This window comes from Ricinus communis, chromosome 4, assembly GCF_019578655.1.
Source record: "Ricinus communis isolate WT05 ecotype wild-type chromosome 4, ASM1957865v1, whole genome shotgun sequence".
NCBI lineage: Eukaryota > Viridiplantae > Streptophyta > Magnoliopsida > Malpighiales > Euphorbiaceae > Ricinus > Ricinus communis.
The window spans coordinates 31,297,068-31,315,885 of record NC_063259.1 but is presented as its reverse complement, the minus strand read 5'-3'; the positions used below and the strand labels follow the sequence as shown (position 1 = coordinate 31,315,885).

The following is an 18,818-nucleotide window of genomic DNA, read 5'->3' as shown; positions in this document are numbered from 1 at the left end:
TCTGACAACATGATCCCCACCTACCAAATAACTGTGTATCAAAAACAACACCCCCTCCCCTCCATTTTCACTTTTTCTCTTCCCATTTGCTTACAGAAAAGCCTATAATGCTATCTCATTTCAGATATACATATTATATTTACTGCTTCCACTCTCGAAAAGCTTATCCTCTACTCACAATCCCAAAGAGTATCTACCTGCAATTAGCAACCCTATGTGGGAAACCCTAGCCTTGAAATTGGACTCAAAAAGTATAATATGGGCAGACTTTCTTTAGAAGTCTTTTTAGACCCAACACCTGTGCAGATGATATTGCTTGCTCCCTCCCCATCATAGTGGGGAGCATCAATTTGTTTGGTGGACCCTTCAATATTATTGTTACTGTAGCCATTAATTAATGGATTCTAATTAATTGGTAGTGAAGTTTAATTTCTTGTACAATATAATTAGTGGGGAACCCACAACCAAAATACTAAAAAAGAAGCATAGAAATTAACACTTAGTTGAAATCATAGATCAGCTACTTTTTGTATGCAAGATATATAATAGGGTTTTCTTTTTCTTTTCTTTATTTGTCTAAAAAACATAAAATGGAGAAATTTGTACAAGAACTTTGTTGATTAAAGTCTCATGGAAGGATTTGCATTTTGTGCATAAACAGTAAGTCATGCTAGCTTTTACTTTCTCAAGTTGACTAAACAAAGGAAGAAAGAAAGCCTGATAATTGCACACTAAAATAATCACACTCACAAACCTTAAATCAAGCCATTACATCTCACCCTTCAAACTTTCAAAGTCAGCAATACATCTACTAGTAGTAGGCATAAGGCTAAGCTAAATTTAGTTGGACAAACCCAAACTAAATTTAGTAATTAATATACCCTACAAGTTCAAAACCCAACTAAATTAGCAAACCAAGAAAAAAAAAGGGGGAAAAACTAACAACAGCTTTGTTTGATGGCTCACTAACAAAGCAGCTCAATACTATTATGCTATACCTTAATGATCAAATTGGAACAACAACTATATTTATAACTCAAAAAGAAATCTATAAGGATCACCTCTTGAACTATCGAAATGATCTTGATCATGTAGTTGTATGACTATGAACATAATTCAGACTGAGATATCATGACGTGCATAGAAGAAAAATAGCTCTATATCTGGAGGAGCAAAGAAAGCAATTGGTCTCCTTTGCAATGAGCAATTTGATATCATTCTTTGCTTCTTTGGTGCTGGTGGACATGTTACGATTTCTGGTATTCGAAATTTCTGAGCTTTAGGTGTAGAGCATGGACTTGTAGTAGAGATATGATCATCAACACCCTCAAAATCAAATCCATCAATCTTTAAACTTGTAGTGGTGGAAGAAGAAGAAGGCAAATCCTCCATTGCTGGTGTTTCTTGGATGTTCTTGGACTTCGAAGGCCGTTTCTTGCAACGGGTTATTCTTGGTTTTCTTGTTGGTTTTGGTTTCGGTGTCGGTGTCGGTTTCGCCCTTGTTCTTGTTCTTGTTCTACTTCTACCGGATGGAGCCATTTTGGGAGGAAGGATACAAGATTAAGGTAGAAGGCTGTAGTTAAAGAGAACAGTTAAAAGTACAAAAGAAAAAACAGGAAGTACTAAAACTGGCAAGAATAAACTAAAACCTTTACTGATCAGTATGAACGAAAAACTGCTAAATTGAACACACTAGCCATTGGTACTAGAAAAACCTATTAAAGAGAGGCACTTTAAAGCAGGCTAAATTTTGACTGGAAAGTGGTTGAAAAAAGCTAAGTGCATGACCGACTTCTCTTTAGAAACAAAAACTTTTTCAAGATCACATCCAACACCTTCTAAATTTAAAATAAACTTAACCCAGTAAAAATTGATGGACTCCGCCTATTCAATCTTCAGCACCCTAATGAAATTCCAAAGATATTAACTCCAAACATAAGAGATCATCATTGAAAGCAGAAGAAGAAAAAGAAACCCTTTTCATGATTAACCAAACTCAACGCTAAAACACTAAACTAACTAAATTAATGTTAGATATCAAACTGTCAGAACTGTAAATAAACCTTTGGCAAAATAATCGTGTGCTGATAATGAAGAAAGATGAGAAAAGGGAAGAGTCACCCTGTACGCTAATTAAGAGGACTCATGAGAAACTGAAACTTAAAAAGAAAAAAAAAAGTGAAGTTGTGTTAAAAGAGTTGCTGTTTTAAGAGAGAGATGATATGAGAATGAAACCCTAAAAAAGATGAGGCGGTAGGAGAGTCGAGAGATTACGAAAGTGATGACCGATGACAGATTGAAGGGGATACATAATGGGGCTTTCTATATTTAAATTCTTTTTTAGGTTAGCTGCCCGCTGCCCGCCGTGGATCTGAAAATTATTCTCTTTTTTTTTTTTTATTGAATTATTAGACTTTTAGTGGGCGCTTTGTATTTCAGATCTTATAAAACTCAAACAAAAATTGTATTTAATTTAATTTAGTTTTTTTAAAATCAAACTCAGTGTGTTAGTATTTAAAAATTCAAAGAGAATTAATTATTTATTTTGTGTAAATTAAATAGAAATTAGGCAAAAGAAAGTTAAGAAATAGTTTTCAGTAATATAATATAAGAGGATTTGATTTAATCAAAGAAGCCTAAGAAGAATAAAAAAGTTTAGAACTATAAGAGGTTAGTAGCCCACTGACTTTAACCATAAAATATTTAATACAGCAAATTTAGTTATTATAAATTAATTAATTAATAGCGCCATGCAAAATTATAGAGGAGGGAAAGATAAAATTCAAAAAATTCAAACATCATAGAGGTGGAATCAAAAAGAGTAGAAAAAGGATTAAGATAATTGAATGGTTAGTAAAGATATAGAAGCTCGGAGGCAGAGCATGTGAGGAACAGTTGATAGTTAAGATTCTAAAATTTTGAAGTGATTAGTGATACTAATGACTTTGTTAAACATTAATTAATTGAGAGGAAATGGTTTTTTGTTTTGTGTAATATAATAAGTAAGGGACAGAGAAAGCAAAGGAAAGGACCCTTGGATATTTGTTTCGGCTGGTCAGACACATTTTTTTTGTTTGTTTAGTATTCAAATATTCAGGTTCATTGTTTGAAGTTTGATTCTTGGTGGTGGTGGTGGTGGTGGTGGTGTTGTTGTTTTTAACGTTTTGCTAAACATAATCAGGGGATCCTAAAAAGGGTTTTTATCACTTATGCACGTGCCTCTCTTATCCACTAATTTCAATATTTCATCACACATAATACAAACAAAACCCCCTTTGTACTCATCTCATATCACATGGGCTAATCCAGTTTATTTCTTTAAACACAAATATAAACATCAAGAGTTTGCACAATCATCAAACTAACTTAAAACTGTTTGGCTTCTTCATTTGCATGGTGAGTAAAAACAAGACATGTAAAACCTGAAGGCAAGAAAGCAATGTCAGACAATAGAAACAGAGACCAAATATCTCCTTTCTTCTTTTTTTTTTTTTTTTACAAATTGTTTTGGAAAGATTCCAACAATGTATTGGGTAGGCAGGACAAGGAGCTTCTTTCAGCATTTTCTGCTATTCTCATTGTATGGCATCTTCTTTTGATTAGTTACCAGTTATTATTCTGAATCTATTCGAGCTTGACACCGACTGAACGGTTACAGACAGGGCTTTCTTTCTTTCCTGCCAATGAAGGCTATAATTTGGTCTGCATCAATAAAGCTACTCACTCTTTCCCCCTTTTTTATCCTCTTTCAAGCAGTAAAAGTTATTGCCCTGGATGCACTGTTCGTTCAATAAACACTTGGGCTGGGCTATGCCTATTCTACTCGGTTTTTTCCAAGTTTCAGTTTCTGTTACAGTTCAAACAGTAAACTGAAGCAGAAGAGGCTAATCTTTTTCTTCAACATACAAATACATATATAACCGTCCTGCCTAGATGCTCACAGGGTTTACCAATGCTGATAAACAGCCGAAGACCATTTTCCAATAAGTTCCGAGTGACGCACCATTTTGTCAAGCTATTGTTAACTAATAGTTTAGATGAACGCAAATAGAAATACAGATCTAACTAAAATGCATAGGTTCTCATTTGGGATTCTAATAAAAAGAAAATAAACATACAAGCTCAAAATTATGCCAAATATACTAACTGAAGAGAAAATAAAGAGGCCAAATTTAAACAATAAGGCAGTTTAACTTCACCAGTAGTACAAATAGCAGAAGCAAACATCATCTGCCTCTTGTAACTGCTTCTTCCAGCTCCTCAATTGATGATGGGAACAGCTCTATGTAACGACTCCCAAGAGTCATTCTATCCTTTGCCATTGCTGCCTTTGAGTCTTCTGCACTAGCAAACTCCACAAAGGCTTCCCCAGTTGGCCTCCCCTCTGAGTTCATTGTAATATGAACTGAATCCTCTGACAACACAAAATCTTTAAAGAACTCCATTATGTCATCCTTGCCAGCAGAAAATGGCAGTCCTCTCAAACGTAATACTCCTGTATGTTCAGCTGAGTCCTTTCCCTCGTCATAAGATTTAGCCCTTGGAGCTCGTCGTGGCGAACCACCACCACGGGCATCTGAAACTTCATTTGCTATTGCCTTGTAATAATCCTGCCTCTTACTTCTGAAAACCTCAACATATCGCCTGCCCATGTTCTGCCTATTCTTTTGAAGGGCAAAATCAACTTGAAGAGGACAACCCAGAACACAAAAAGCTTCACCAGTAAACTTTCCACCTTTGTGGACAAAAAGAACATCTACTATGTCCAGACCATGAAAGAACTCAGCCACGTCTGTTTCTGTGCAATCAAAGGGGAGGCCACGAAGTCGGACAACAGGGAATGGTGGAGGTTGGGCAACATATCCATAAGGTGGTGGATTATACATAAAACTCGGACCAGGGGAAGTTCCATAGTATGAAGGACCCTGATCAACTAATCTCTGACGCTTGGCACCCATTTCGCGCCCATCACCACCATCAGGATATCTACTTTAGTTACCAAAGTCATCAAAGCAACAGAGTAGAAAAAGTAATTTATCAATAATCAGTGCATATTATTGAAGAAAAATATAATGCTCAATATTGAACTAAATTATAGTACATCTTTCAATTCTTTTTATTCTCACTTAGAAAAAAGAAAAAACTTATTAAGAAGGAGCCTCAAATTAACATAAGCATTGATGATTTTGCAGGAACGGATAAAAATGCATGCACTGCAGACAAACTCTCTCTCTTTGCCAGTGAAGAAATCTCTAATATAATAACATTATTCATCAATTGGGCTCAGGACAGAGCATGATTGCCTATAGTGGGGACTGGAGGCTTTTGCTTAGCCAACTTTGACAAGGAAAGTCTGGTATCACTATCATCAAGAACCCCAGATTGATTTCAGAAGCAGTTAGAATGACAGTATATAAGTGAATGCTCTTAGATTTCTTCTACTTAATTGTAGCCATTTGCACCATTGTAGCAGGAGGATTGGGGGAATTATTTCCCCACTTATTATACTTATATGTTGTTAGAGTTGCCAGTTTCAAGATCTCAGTGTTGGGACTTAGGATAGTTCCCATTTGAAGGAGAATAGAAAGAAAGAACCATGCAATGGTACTATAATCACTTTGGTATACAATCTTTGAATGGTGCATGTTATTAAACTAATTGCACATTAGATTTCAATGACAGATCACTGAAATTCTAATTTTCCCATTTGCTTTTTTCGTGCCTTTCTTTTGTTTTCCGAAATTTGATCAACTACCATTCCTAATTAATCCCTAATATCTAAAATTTAACAAGAAATCCTTGCGTCAATTTGAGAATTTCTAAAAACATGATCTACGAAAAGAGATGGTTGCTATCCTTAAAGAAGGCCACCATTTTCCCTATACTAGAACTCCTGACTTAGTGACGACTGAAGAAGTTGACTGAATTTAGCTTTTGACTGTTTCGTTAAAGAAGACCTTTATCCCTACTAATGCTATTAGAAAGTCTAAGGGCTTCCATGTTTTTCCCAGGAAAACAATACATTGATTATTATGCCTAATAAACACCTTTATTGGCTGCATAGAACTCTGTTGTCTCTTAAACCGAGACCAGCCTAAACCTCAACACTCTGCTCTTTTACTAGCTTAAACTAAAATCCTCAAAATTCTAAAGCTGATCACTCGTTCTGAGGCATTGACAGACATTAAATTATCAACCCAGCCAAAAGTACACAAATCTAACATCAATTTACCTTCTCTGCAGAGAAACTGAATCTTGGATAACCGTGATTCACCCTACCCACTGCCAAACCTAACTTAAAAAGTAAGACCTTCAATTCAATGCCCTAAAACAATTTCTTTTCTTATAAAGAGCAAGCATTTGTCAATAGATGTTAACAACAGTTTAAGCTAAACAAGGGAACAAATAAAACCCAAATGAAATAATTGATTAAAGAAAAAAAAAAAGGGAACAAATAAAAATTGAGAAATTGGATAAGAAAAACAAAAAGCAAGAAGATAAGAGAGTTTGTGAAGTACGGGAAAGTGTAATACCCTCTGTAGAACATTCTATCCATTGATTTTTTAATTAGCTCTGCAATTTAGCCTCCTCCTTCCTTTGGTTTTTCGATTCCTTTCTTTGTTTTGCCCCTTTTCTCTGCTCAACGACTTTGAAGCTGTTTCTGCGTTTAGTTACGGCCTCCTGCCTTGGGGGAGCCCATACTAACATTGGACTGATATTATATTACTCAACCAGCGACGTCGTTTTGTTCGGTCAATTAAATATTCAATGGACAACGGATCGTGGGCCTAAGACCACATTGGACCGACTATTTCCGGGCTGACCTAAAATTATGATGAATAAGGAGTTTCGGCCCCATTTATAATGGTCTTCCCTATTACGTAGTGCACATCAATTGTTATGAAAATATGCTTTTATAAATTAATCACTGATCTGACATTTTATAAAAAAAATAAAAGAAATATTGGGATCTGACATTGTATTAAAAATAAAAAATATTGGGTTTTAGTATATTATGTTTGAAATATTTAGACATCCACTAACGCCCCTTTTACAGGCAATATCCAAAATAATTTAATTTTTTGTTTAAATAGACTGAGTTGCATTTATTTAGATAGGAGCTCAATTTAAAGGGTTAGTCAATGGATGTCACATAAATATTGGCTTGGTTTTTATTTTCTTCGGAGAAATTAACCTAAGTAAACTAAGTGATTATAAGCGTAAATGGCATTTGCAGTTGGAATAATTATAAAAATAGTGTGTAAATTTATTAAGATTGAATTATTAAGTGTTTAAATTTTTAAAAGTTACAATTTAGTGTGTAAAACTGTAAATTATTAACATTTAAATGTATAAAACCGGTACCATATATAGAAAATGTTGGAAAATTATAATCAAATATTTAAATTCTTAAGAAGTTATAATTTGATATGTAAATTTAGTAAATATTTACAATTGATTTTATTTAACAAGTTAATAATAATCACCGACTTGTAACCTTAAAATACATATTATCAGCTTAAGCATATTAAAAATATAACACGGTGATAAATTTTTTAAAACATATCTATTCTTAATAGATTAATATTGTGCTCTTGTTATCACCGTCATTACACTGTTATATTTTCATCAATTTTTCTAAAGAAATTTCTATCCAACTTTGAATAACACATTGTCTTTTTTCAACCCATCACTATAAACATCTAAAACAAAATTGGTTATTATTAAAAATTATAGTCTTGATTATAATGTTAATTATTAATATATCTATTTATAAAATGTATAGTATTTATTTTTATATTTTTATTTATCTTTATAATTTTTATTGTTTACATTCAAGATTTTTCCTCATTCATATAAATGTTATTTTCATTATGAAAATATAATAGTTTAATTTGTCTATTTTCTCTATATATAAAATGATTGGTTTCACATACTTAAATATTAATTTTTAATTTAACATATTAGATTGGTACTTTTAAAAGCTTAAACAATCAATTATTAAATTTTTATAAGTTGACACACCATTATATAAAAATTTGATATGGATGTAACATGTTGTTAGCATGCTACATACACTTAATCGAAAATATTTACTAGCTTCGTACATTAAATTATAAATTTTAAAAATTTAAACACTTAGTTGTCAAATCTTAATAAAATAAAAAGAAAAGCATATTTTCCATTGAAATGTACGAATCTCAATTTGTATTATGATAATCACAGTATTTTTAATTTTCATAACGTCAAAATCCCTTAAACTCTATTTTTCAAAGGGCATCATATATATTTTTAGTTGATAATAAATATTAAATCTATATCAAGCTATAATCTGACATTTAGACCTGCTCATGGGCCGGGTCTGACCAGGCTTGACTTTATTTTGAACAAGCCCGAGCCCGCCTAAGCTTGAGAATTTTTTAATATCTCTCAGTCCAAGCTTGAGCCCGAATTTTTTTTAAAAAGCCCGGCCCGACCAATTGTTAAACCTGTAAATACGGATCGGGTATGGGCGGGTTCGGGTCGGGCTGGACGGGTTCGGGTCGGACTTGAGTTTAGTTTTATTTAAATATATTATTAATAACAATAAAATTATAGACAAAAGTAATAGGTAGTTAAGTGGTATGTAGTACTTAATTATAAGTTGAAGGTCACAAGTTTAAATGCTAGGTATGATATTTTTTTTTTCTAATTAAATTAAACATCGGGCCGGACCGAACCAGGCTTGGATTTTTATATAAAAGCTCAAGCCCGACCCGAAGATTACGGGCTTTTTTCGAGTTTGGACCGGGCCGGGCTTGTATATAAAATTTGTTGTCTAAGCTCGGCCCGAGGAGTGCGGGCCTGGGTGGGCCGGACGGGTACCCAGGCCCAGGTCTAGTGACATTATATATCCTGAGGGTGAAAATTTCATTGAAATCAAATAAAAAAATTACTAATCAATATAGAAAGACTTTCTCTTTTAATTACAAATAGAAATTCAACAACAAACAGCTTAAGACACTCTTAAATTAAAAGACTGCTGGTGAAATTAGTACAGAAGAGGAACAGTCTCAGGAAAAGTGTATGTTTGTCGATTCATGTGGGAAAGTGTGGCGGCAACTGGCAAGAAATCTTAACGGTCGCCGAGGTTTGGTAGGCTAACTGCTGCAGTCTGCAAGGGGTGCGTGTGCGTCTCCGACTTTATTGTCCCCAAAATCCGCCTTCGGACAGCAATCCACCACTCGCGTTCCCCACACTGTGGATCTCAAATTTCAACTTAATTTAGTAATATATGAAAGCTATTAATTTATTAAACATCTGCTTATACAAAATATCATCCAGGATTACTGATGCGACTATATGTATTTAAAAAAAATATTTGGATAGTATCAATTATAATAGTTAATTTTGTATATTTATTATTTATAAGTTATCTAAATAAAGTAAGTCATTTAAGGAAAGAAAAGTAAATGCACGCTATTTTATTATTTTATGAAATTTTGCATTAAATATTAAATTACATGTCCGGTAGTTGGCAAATATCCTATGAAAACTGCGCGTGGGCATGAAATTACTGCGATTGGAGTTCCGTTTAAACTTCATGCGGTACAGAGAAGACTCTTTATTGTGGAATTTAACACGTTCATACATAAACAACGAATGAGATTCACAAGATTCTAACCACGTGGCCCAAGGCAGCCACCGAAACAGAGAAGCCGTCCAGGTACTTTTGGTTACATTCTAGAATGAGAGAAAGCAAGAAAAGGAAGGAAAATCAATTAAAAGCAAGCAATTAAACTTTGATTTTGAGTCTTACCCTTTTCGCTTGGGAAATTCTCGACCTCAGATTTTTTGTCTGGTTAGGAGTTGTCACGCCTTAAGAAAACCTTCTCACATTCTTCTTGCTTTCCTCCTGCAGAACGCCTCCATTTCTTACGTCTCCCAAATTCTCTCACTTCGTGAATTTGGTCAACAATAACAAAAACAATCCAATTTTCTCGGATTCCTATTTGCACCTTTTTTAGTTTTCTTTATTGGGTATTTTTTTCACTTTCTTGAATTGCGCCCCGAATATCTCCTGTAATCCTGATCTGGGTATCAAAAAGTGCTCTGAAAGGGTGAGTCTTCAAAAACTTCACTTTTGCTGGTCAGATAATGGTGGGAGCTTTATCTGTGGTGGGCTCATCTGTTGTGGACTCGCATACTAGTCCGTGTTTGTGTTTGGATGCTCTGCCTACAAGTAATATGAATCTAAAAAATAGTGGAGAATTGGCTTTGCAAAGGAATTCAATGAAGAGAAAGCACCAAGCAAGGCCAGGGTCACTAGAGTTGGGGAGTTCTTTTGTGGATTCATGGCATGATTGGAGGCTCTCATCTAAAGCTCTTTCAGGAATTGTGAACAAGAGTTCGAGGAAGCAGAGAAGGGATCGAAGACTTGTGATTGTCAATGAATTGGCAGGGCAATATGAAGATAGTTTTGAAGATGTTAAAACGGTAAAGATAGAAGCCTTGTTACTACTCTGCTTTGATTTGCTTGTCGTATTTATGAGATTTGCTATACTGAAGATGCAGAATAATATATATTTTTTCCTCTCTGTAATTCACAACCTAAATTATTACTGTCTGCAGCAAATACTCAACTATTTCACGTACAAGGCAGTAAGAACCGTTCTTAACCAGCTCTATGAGATGAATCCCACGAAATATAGATGGTTATATGAGTAAGTTTCTCAATCATGTGCTATTTTTTCAGCCATATCTTTTATGCGGCTATCCCATGTAATGTATAATATTAAGTTACTAATTAGGTAGGATGTTGCGTCATGTTTGAATTTGATATCGAATAGCCAGCAACACAAACATAAAAAGTAAAAAATAACATGGGAAGAAATTAAGGGAAAAAAAGCCTCCTGTTGGTACTAGAGTGATCATGGATAGCCCATTGCAATTTAAGGGATTAAGTTTCTTTTAGATGCTGGTAACTGTGTTCATTGCAATTCAGGCTGGGTCATTCGTTGTTATTATTTGTTGCTTTAGGCTCATTCGAGTTGTAATTATATATGCTTTCAAATCCAATTTTTGACAGTTTTGTTGCAACAAATAAGCCTGGAGATGGCAAGCGATTCCTCCGCCTTCTTGTGAAGGTAGTTTTCGGAAACACTATTTTATTTTTTCCTTCTAATTGGAATCGTTGGAAAAATGAAAACGAAAATCAGATAAAATCTCTCTTTTTCACTGCAGGAGAGACAGGACCTTGCAGAAAGAGTGATGGTAACACGCCTCCACTTGTATGGAAAATGGGTTAAGGTAATCATATTCATATGCTTAATTTACCCCATTGCATAAAGCATGTAAATTCCTTTTTTTTTTTCTTTTCCAATAGAAAGGAAACAGAAAAAGTAATCCATTCCATATTGCTGATCGTTATACAGAAATGTAACCATGCCGAAATATATCAAGAAATATCTGATGAGAACTTGGAGTTGATGCGTGAACGGCTAATGGAGACTGTGATATGGCCATCAGATGATACAAACACGGAGAAGATAGGCTGAAGTGGACATAAACACCCGTGCATTCATTTCTCCTTTTCATTCTCTTTCTACTGTAGATGTATACATAATGTAACTTTGGTTTACTACCACCAACCAGACTCGATTGTTATTAATCTTTCACCAATTAATAGGAAATGTCAAAACTGCGACAGAAAGAGATGCAGAGTGTAACAAGATGTACGAGTACCAAGTTAAGACCATACATACAACCCATGTCCAAATTTCGACTCGAGAAGCATTAATGCCATATTATTCAAAAAGAAAAAGGAATAAAAAATAATGTGACAAGTTCAGCTCCTATCTCAAAGTGCAGCCCCACCAAGCTTGTCAAGGGACTTGAGCTTAGCTCTTACAATGAGGGGAACTCACTGATAATATCAATCTTGCATAATCAATGTAAGAGTGCTGCATTCACAAAATTTTCCATGAAGTTAGAATTTTCAACTGGGCCTTAATAACGAGAACTATCTTATAGCTGCTTTAGAGTAGAAGCAGATTGAAGACACGGCAACAATTGATATTTCTAGACAATTTCTACAACTTTTTGTCAAGCAGTCAGGGAATAGCAAATCAGGTATTCTGAACAAAAACTACATATGTACTGCCTAAAAAGCTCTCCATACATCCACCAATTTCAAATATTACCTTCCCATCCAAATCGGCTCGTTGTTAACTGAGCATTTCGGCACCAAATGTACTTAGACTCCCACAAAATGATTTAGGCAACGTCATGTTAGCTTCCCTAACAACGATATTCAGTTAAAGAAGATGATAGAATTATCTATCAATTCTTAAAATCCGATAGATTGTACAACTTCTCACTGGAACTGTGCATTGTACAATGTAAACTCTGTACTGTGTATTACAAGGATCATTTCATTTGTAAATAAACAGCATAGAATGTATATATCATGCAATGAAATTTTGAGGGTGACCTGATGAGTGGTGCCCACAAATAAGAAAATTTCAACACTGCTCTAACTGGAAAAACTGAAGCAATGTGTTGGACTTGCAGAAAAAAAAACTGAAGCAATGTATTGGACCTGCAGTCAGGGAAGTAGTAAACAGAAAACAGGAATAAGATGCTTAATTTGCAATACAACCACGACAAAGACTTCAAGGGCAGTGAAAAAACAAAATAGTAACATAAAACAGAATAAATTTGTATGTGGTGATAGTATATTCCCTTAGGAATAAAAGGTGGAACTCAAATACAGTTGGCATGTAAAATTGTAAATAAATGAGAAACTCCGGTTAATCAATGTGATCTAAAAATTACATAGAATTGGAACAAAAAAGAGATGACAATGGCGCTACAAATCAACTATGAATATGAAATTGAAGTACAATCAATACATAACCATTTGATACTTTGCAAATGAGAGAATTTTCTTTTCAAGTGACTAAAATTTGATAGCATCAAATGCCGTGTAATAGTGTATAGGGTATAAATGATTACAAACCTTGGTTGAAGCATCAAATGCTTGAAGCTTCAGGAAAAAGCTGGACACATTATGCAAAAAAAGGTCAAAACCAAAAAGTAAACTCCATTCTCTATCATCTTTGTGCTGGGCCAAAGGAATGAATCAAAATATTCATGTGAGGCCATCGCCAAAAGTTATAACCTGACTGAGCACTGTTCGAATACGAAGCTGCATGAAGCATTATGACATTGATTAGTGAACATTTATAATGAGTAAAAGCGAAATCCACAATGAGATTTCAATATAGGACCTTTACATCCAGGCAGGGATCATTGACCATGTTTCTTATTTGTGGGACTATACCGGCACTCCGAAGTTTAACAAGCCGATTAAATGCACCAGGACTTGAAGGAAATGTTAGGTTTACTACAGCCCAGACAGCAGCTGTACGCAATCGGCTGTCATTACTCTGCAAGAATTTGACAATGAAAGATTGGGTTTCCTTGTCCACTTGTGGAAGAAGTTTGTTCATAACCGCTTCCTTATGAAATTCATTTCCACTGGCCACATTGGCAAGCACATACATACCCTATAAGAGAACAATCAATCTGTCAACCTGTGAATAGTATACTACTAATGCCCATGACTCCAATCTCCATGTTACATACACTATTACACGGCCAAGAATTGGAACTAAAATTAATACCAAAGATTGCCAATATGTACCAAAAATGTCTTGCTAGTATGAGAAAAAACATCAATATTCTGCTCACCAGTTTATTTAAGCTCAGTTCCCTATTAAAGATTTCTTTACTTGCATGATTCATTTACTTTATTGTATGATTGATAACTGAAAAGAATTCAACTAATTGTTGGCTTACTAAGTTGTCAACGGTAAAGTGCACCTATAAATTCCAATGTATAACTTGCATAATTTTAGAATTGTTCCCTTCTCCTTGAATGCAAATTCTTGAAAGTGTCTCGAGAAATAAGACAGTTTTGATAATTATTCTTGAAGCATGGTTTACATCATTCAGCTTTCCGTTGCTTTCTCTAAATTTGATTGAAGACAGGCCAGCAATCAACACCCTGAGAATCTTTAACAGTACATAAAATATGGACTACACCTGGTATCTTAATTCTGTATTTGTGTTCTTGGCACTCCTACCACCACCATGCATAAATTAAAGTGATATATACTCAGAAAGGGCCCAATTGCTGCAAAGATATCAAGTTGTTTCAACAGCTTTGTGCAGCAACAATTGGACCTTCACCAGTAATACTACAAATGCAACCGAGTGTATTTGGGCAACTAAGGTATCTGCCACTGTCAAGATGATCCCCTTGTCAAACAGCAAGAATTGACTAGAATGTCCAAAAACTAAATTTTAATTTAATGCAGGCACTTCCATGTAACAAAGTGATTTCCATAAAAGATACAAGACAAACACATTACAAATGTAAATGACAAAATATCAGGACATTTCACTTTCAGAAATTAACACCAATATGGCACTGAGCATCTACATGCAGCTACCAGTAAATAATCCCAGCTAAAGAAGGCTTCTAACCTGTATCCCAATTTCAGCTTTTGAAGCATTTGTCAATTCCCTTCCAACAGCATCTAGTATAATACCATTTTCAGCAAAGGCATAATCAAGACAGCTTATACATCCATCAACAAGATTCCGAACAAGAGCTAGAGCTTGCTCTTGAACAAAAGGGTCGTGGTCTGCAGTGCAAATGCCAATGAGCATAGGGTTATCTTCAAAAGTTGATAATCCCATACTAACCTAACAGTTAGAGAAACTATGAGCATTACCACAAATAAAGCTTGCTAGTAAAGAAGCAGTGATCTCCATAAAGGTCCTTTCTTTAAATTCATTATCTGCCAGAAACACCATGTTCTTTAAAGCACATAATGCATTCAACCTGACAGCTGAATCCATCGATTTTGATAAGTAGATGAGCTGCTTTACACCTCCGCATCGTACAAAAGTTGACTTTCGTGTTGTAAAATCAACTAGGATGTTGCTAATAGCACTTAGAGCTGCAACCTGAAAAACAGTACATTGAGGGGATTTACCATATGATATTGCACTCCCCAACTTCATTAATATGGCATGAGCCAATACCAATTAAAACTCAAAAATGAAATCTGATATACATTTGCAATCACTTTAATGAGAGAAATTTGATCGAAAGCTATAATATAAGAATTTGATGGTGAGCTTTGGCTAAAACTGATTCTTTTCTTAGGCATTTTAAAATGAGCTCTACTCAATTAATCTTTCGATGAAGATAGTTGCCTATGGCTCTCGGATTCAAAACTTCAGATTGTTTTATGATCATTGACAAGATAAGTGAACACATACCTGGACAGTCACTGAAGGGTCATCCAAAAGCCAGACCAAGGGAATAACAAGGACTTCATTCATAAAATATCCTGCACACAAATTCTGATTGGCATTTCCTTAGTGAAGGTATAAGCGTATTCAATTAAAATGTTTAACATCATAAACTTAGTGTTCATATTTGCAAACCTTGATAGACCGGGTGACACTTCTTATACAAATACAAGCTGCAATGCGTACATCATTGCTGTCATGATCTAGTGCATCAGCCACTGATTTTAAAACCTATTTATTGATGAAATTAGATTAGAAGTTGAAAGTTAGTAAGCTATTAAAACAAAAGATGTTTTAAGGGCAAAGCTTATGCAGCCTTTGTTTTTATAGGTGTTTTTCATAGTAAACACTTACAATGAAAGATATGCTTAATGGCATCAAGGAGAAGTGACTCCAATGGTAGAATGCAGACATTATCAATGGCAATTCTATTTACATACAGGACTTTACCTTCCACAGTAGAAAAAAAAAAATCTGTGTCCTTTACAATTTTCTACCAAAATCCACAAAAAATAAAGTAATAAAAAATAAATCAAAAGGGAAAATGCTCCGGTGTTAGCCAAGTTAAGATGATAAGTTGCTTACCAGTGAAGATGCAATTCTACTAGAATATATGGCAGTCCGTAAAATGGACCATACTAATCCAACTTAATTAATAACGTCAAGCATTACTTTTCCACCAAATTTATATGTTCATTTTTAGTTTCAAATTAAATAAAATAATCTCTGGCCTCTACAGTACACTTGATACATCATAAATTAAGAAATGGCTTACTCCATTATAGGTACCAATGGTACAAAACAAGCACGAAAAGATAGGTATGCTAGAACAAAGAAGTCTACAGATCAATAAATTCAATTTCAATGCCAAACCTCCAATGACAGGAATCTAGATCGGCAAGTCTCCAGCTTTGAGCATAGATCAGCCAATGCCAGCAGTATACCTTGAAAACGCTTAGGATGTAATTGGCTGTTTTTCAAGTGGTTAAAAAACTTATCCAGAGCATTTGCCTCAAAAGCTAATTGCTGTAGATCCTCCTTTTCCATAATCAAACTAGAAAAAACAAACGGAGCTTCATCTCCAACTTGACCGTGATCATCAAGAAGCTCGAGTAACAAATGTATCAATTTGGTTTTAATGCTTATATCTTGCAAATAGCAAGGAGAAGAATTCATTATGACAATCAGGCACATACATGCAAGTAATCTTGTCCGGGGATACCTATCATTCGTCAATCCAATTATAGAAGTCAATGCTCTTCCATTTTCTTCTCTTAAAGACTCTGATATAACATCAGGATTGTTCCTAAATACTGCAGCCAGAGACTCTAAACTAGCATCTCTCTGACTTAAAGAACCTTCAAGAAGGCTAAGAAGCCTCTTTAAAACGCCAGCATCACATAATGCTATCTGTTCTGCACTTGTCTCACACGAATGTGTAATGATAGTTGCACCAAGACCAGTTACATTTTCGCTTTCACTATTCAATAAGGAAATAAGAAATTCCATCCTTTTCTCTTGGAGAAATTCATATTTTGGAGTTAGTTTCGACTGATAAATCATCCTAAGTGAACGTGCACCGGCATTTACCACCTGAACATCAAACGAATAAAACAAAGCAATTTGTTTTACCATAATAAGATTCCGTAAGAAATACACAATTAAGATCGATCCACATGCATGAACTATCATTTTTTTTTTTGTAACACACCATGTGCAAGAGTTTAATTGAATTGAGTTCTTGCAAGATTATGCCACTTACGAGTTTTATCATGCTTTCATTTCTTTCAAAATTACCTAAAGTTGAAAGAACTGAGTTCTTGCAATCATGACGTTTCCAGACATAAGCATCGAGTAAGATGGAATTCAACTGAATTGAACTATTGCATTCTTGGACTTTCCAAACATAAGAATTTTGTTTAGAAATAAGGATCATATAAAACCAGGGAGCACTCCATAGTTCTATGTGTAATGAACTATAGGGTAACAGCATATCGAGAGTATAATCCAAACTACTATTTCAATAAATTATTCAAATATTCAACAAAAGAAAAAGAATAGCCACAAGAATACCTTCTCATCGGGATTAGAGAGGAGCTGAATTAGGAGAAGAAGCGAGCCGGCATCAATAACGGCTCGAACACCGGAGTCAAAGCCGCAAGCGAAGCTACCGAGAGCCGCGGCAGACTGGACAATAATGTTGTTGTTAAAGTAACTATTTTTCTTGTTGTTGTTGTTGTCTTCGTCGTCCGATAACTGAGAATCGGACTCAGCAATAGCCGCGGAGAGGATGGAGGAGACGGCTGGGATAGCGCCGAGCTTTAGAAACGCTAATTTTTTAGTGCGGTTACCGATGATCTGGTTTTTAACTTCTCTGAGAGCTTTTAGCTTGACGTCGAGGTCAGGTGAAGTGAGTCGTGCAAGGAGGTCCATAGGACGGTGAGTGACGGCGGTGGATGCGGTCGGCATGGTGGCGGAGTGGCATCAATAACGAGCGAGCCGATCTTAAAAGGAGAGAAGAAAAAAAAAAATTGATTTGTTATTGGTAACGATTTGACTTATAACACTGTTTGTCGCTTGTCTTTCGCTTTTTTTTTTTTTTTTGTTTCCCCATTTATATTTGTGGCTATTTATTGGCAAATAATAAGTGGAGCGTTTTCTGGTTTCCATAAATGTGACCTCATAAAAAGCAGAAAGTATGTGCTCCAAAAATGTAGAGACTTGTTGCTTTGCTATGATAATTTCTTTACCAGTAAGTAAGATTTGATCTCATCTTTTATCTGAAAACAGGGACAAGAATTGAAGCTAATCTTCACCAAACTCTAACAATTCTCCTCCTATCTAAGTTTTAATTAATTTATGGATGACAATTTTTATCAGAGTTCATTTCACTTGATTAACAATGGTTTTTATTTTAAATCTATTAAGCCCCTAATATTATATATATTAAAAATGATTGCAGGGATGGTAGATGAACTCCAAATATTTAATTTTTATGGTCAATACTGAAAACTAAGTTTTTAATATATAGATCAAATATAACCCTCTACCTTTATATTTAAGGATAGATAAATTAATTAAGGTTTTTGTAATTATATCTGATTAAAAAAAATTATTAATATATCTTTCTGTGGTTTATGTGAATGTTGTTGTCACTTTAAATATAAATTAAAGTATAAAATAAGTTAATGCATGAATTCAAATAAGAATTTCAATATTATAGAATAATTTACATATTTTAATTAATAACAACTTTTCATATTTGAAATTTTATTAATATAATAAATATAAAAACTATGCTAAGAATATTTGTCAATTAATTTATTAATTATAGATAATTAATATCCTACTTTTATAATTAAAACTCATAATAAGACATTTTAATATATGCCTACACTCATATATAAACATGAATTATGTACAAGAAAATAATGGATATTTTTTTTATT

The 18,818-nt window shown here is 34.4% G+C and overlaps 4 protein-coding genes and 1 long non-coding RNA gene across 16 annotated transcripts; 1 reads left to right on the top strand and 4 right to left on the bottom strand.

The window, feature by feature from the left end:
* Positions 1-724: 724 nt before the first annotated feature.
* LOC8274451 (cyclin-dependent protein kinase inhibitor SMR13) lies at positions 725-2,515 on the bottom strand. The gene is made up of 2 exons (XM_048372983.1): positions 2,064-2,515; positions 725-1,573 (listed from the first exon to the last, which is right to left on the bottom strand). Exon 2 carries the CDS (start codon positions 1,537-1,539, stop codon positions 1,117-1,119), a length of 423 nt encoding a protein of 140 aa, XP_048228940.1. The 5' UTR covers positions 1,540-1,573; positions 2,064-2,515; the 3' UTR covers positions 725-1,116.
* A 1,547-nt stretch (positions 2,516-4,062) lies between these two features.
* Positions 4,063-6,719, bottom strand: LOC8274452 (heterogeneous nuclear ribonucleoprotein F). 4 transcript variants are annotated; one of them, XM_048372982.1, is made up of 2 exons: positions 6,519-6,719; positions 4,063-4,989 (listed from the first exon to the last, which is right to left on the bottom strand). In XM_048372982.1, the coding sequence occupies exons 1-2, from the start codon at positions 6,554-6,556 to the stop codon at positions 4,227-4,229; spliced, it is 801 nt and encodes a 266-aa protein (XP_048228939.1). In that variant the 5' UTR covers positions 6,557-6,719; the 3' UTR covers positions 4,063-4,226. The 4 variants fall into 4 exon arrangements, with proteins under 4 accessions (XP_048228939.1, XP_015571370.2, XP_002513501.2 ...); XM_015715884.3 differs by having other exon boundaries at positions 4,063-4,986; positions 6,534-6,719; XM_002513455.4 differs by having other exon boundaries at positions 6,534-6,718.
* Positions 6,720-8,913: 2,194 nt separating this feature from the next.
* On the bottom strand, positions 8,914-9,937 carry LOC125369748. Its single transcript, XR_007215448.1, has 2 exons — positions 9,800-9,937; positions 8,914-9,238 (listed from the first exon to the last, which is right to left on the bottom strand). It is a non-coding gene; the product is annotated as an uncharacterized LOC125369748 (long non-coding RNA).
* Positions 9,884-11,711, top strand: LOC8274453 (chaperonin-like RbcX protein 2, chloroplastic). Its single transcript, XM_015715650.3, has 5 exons — positions 9,884-10,476; positions 10,612-10,703; positions 11,069-11,126; positions 11,224-11,289; positions 11,415-11,711. Exons 1-5 carry the CDS (start codon positions 10,138-10,140, stop codon positions 11,535-11,537), a joined length of 678 nt encoding a protein of 225 aa, XP_015571136.2. The 5' UTR covers positions 9,884-10,137; the 3' UTR covers positions 11,538-11,711.
* Positions 11,617-18,149, bottom strand: LOC8274454 (armadillo repeat-containing protein 8). Of its 9 annotated transcripts, none has more exons than XM_048372678.1 (11): positions 17,443-18,149; positions 16,243-16,962; positions 15,505-15,600; positions 15,337-15,420; positions 14,784-15,018; positions 14,533-14,693; positions 13,272-13,550; positions 13,163-13,189; positions 13,001-13,040; positions 12,473-12,580; positions 11,617-12,279 (listed from the first exon to the last, which is right to left on the bottom strand). In XM_048372678.1, exons 1-9 carry the CDS (start codon positions 17,836-17,838, stop codon positions 13,014-13,016), a joined length of 2,025 nt encoding a protein of 674 aa, XP_048228635.1. In that variant the 5' UTR covers positions 17,839-18,149; the 3' UTR covers positions 11,617-12,279; positions 12,473-12,580; positions 13,001-13,013. The 9 variants fall into 9 exon arrangements, with proteins under 9 accessions (XP_048228635.1, XP_048228636.1, XP_048228634.1 ...); XM_048372679.1 differs by having other exon boundaries at positions 11,617-11,942; XM_048372677.1 differs by having other exon boundaries at positions 11,617-11,942; positions 12,183-12,279; positions 13,001-13,189; positions 17,443-18,142.
* Between the last annotated feature and the right edge of the window lie 669 nt (positions 18,150-18,818).

Coding starts and splice junctions, on each gene's coding strand:
- LOC8274453 (XM_015715650.3), top strand. CDS start 10,138: ATGGTGGGAGCTTTATCTGTGGTGGGCTCATCTGTTGTGGACTCGCAT. Junction 10,477..10,611: donor GTTTTGAAGATGTTAAAACG/GTAAAGATAGAA, acceptor TACTGTCTGCAG/CAAATACTCAACTATTTCAC. Junction 10,704..11,068: donor AAATATAGATGGTTATATGA/GTAAGTTTCTCA, acceptor AATTTTTGACAG/TTTTGTTGCAACAAATAAGC.
- LOC8274452 (XM_048372982.1), bottom strand. CDS start 6,556: ATGGATAGAATGTTCTACAGAGGGTATTACACTTTCCC. Junction 4,990..6,518: donor AGAGGGTATTACACTTTCCC/GTACTTCACAAA, acceptor TGGTAACTAAAG/TAGATATCCTGATGGTGGTG.
- LOC8274454 (XM_048372676.1), bottom strand. CDS start 17,838: ATGCCGACCGCATCCACCGCCGTCACTCACCGTCCTATGGACCTCCTT. Junction 14,694..14,783: donor ACTAGCAAGCTTTATTTGTG/GTAATGCTCATA, acceptor TTTGCACTGCAG/ACCACGACCCTTTTGTTCAA. Junction 13,190..13,271: donor ATCCCTGCCTGGATGTAAAG/GTCCTATATTGA, acceptor TGCTTCATGCAG/CTTCGTATTCGAACAGTGCT.
- LOC8274451 (XM_048372983.1), bottom strand. CDS start 1,539: ATGGCTCCATCCGGTAGAAGTAGAACAAGAACAAGAACAAGGGCGAAA.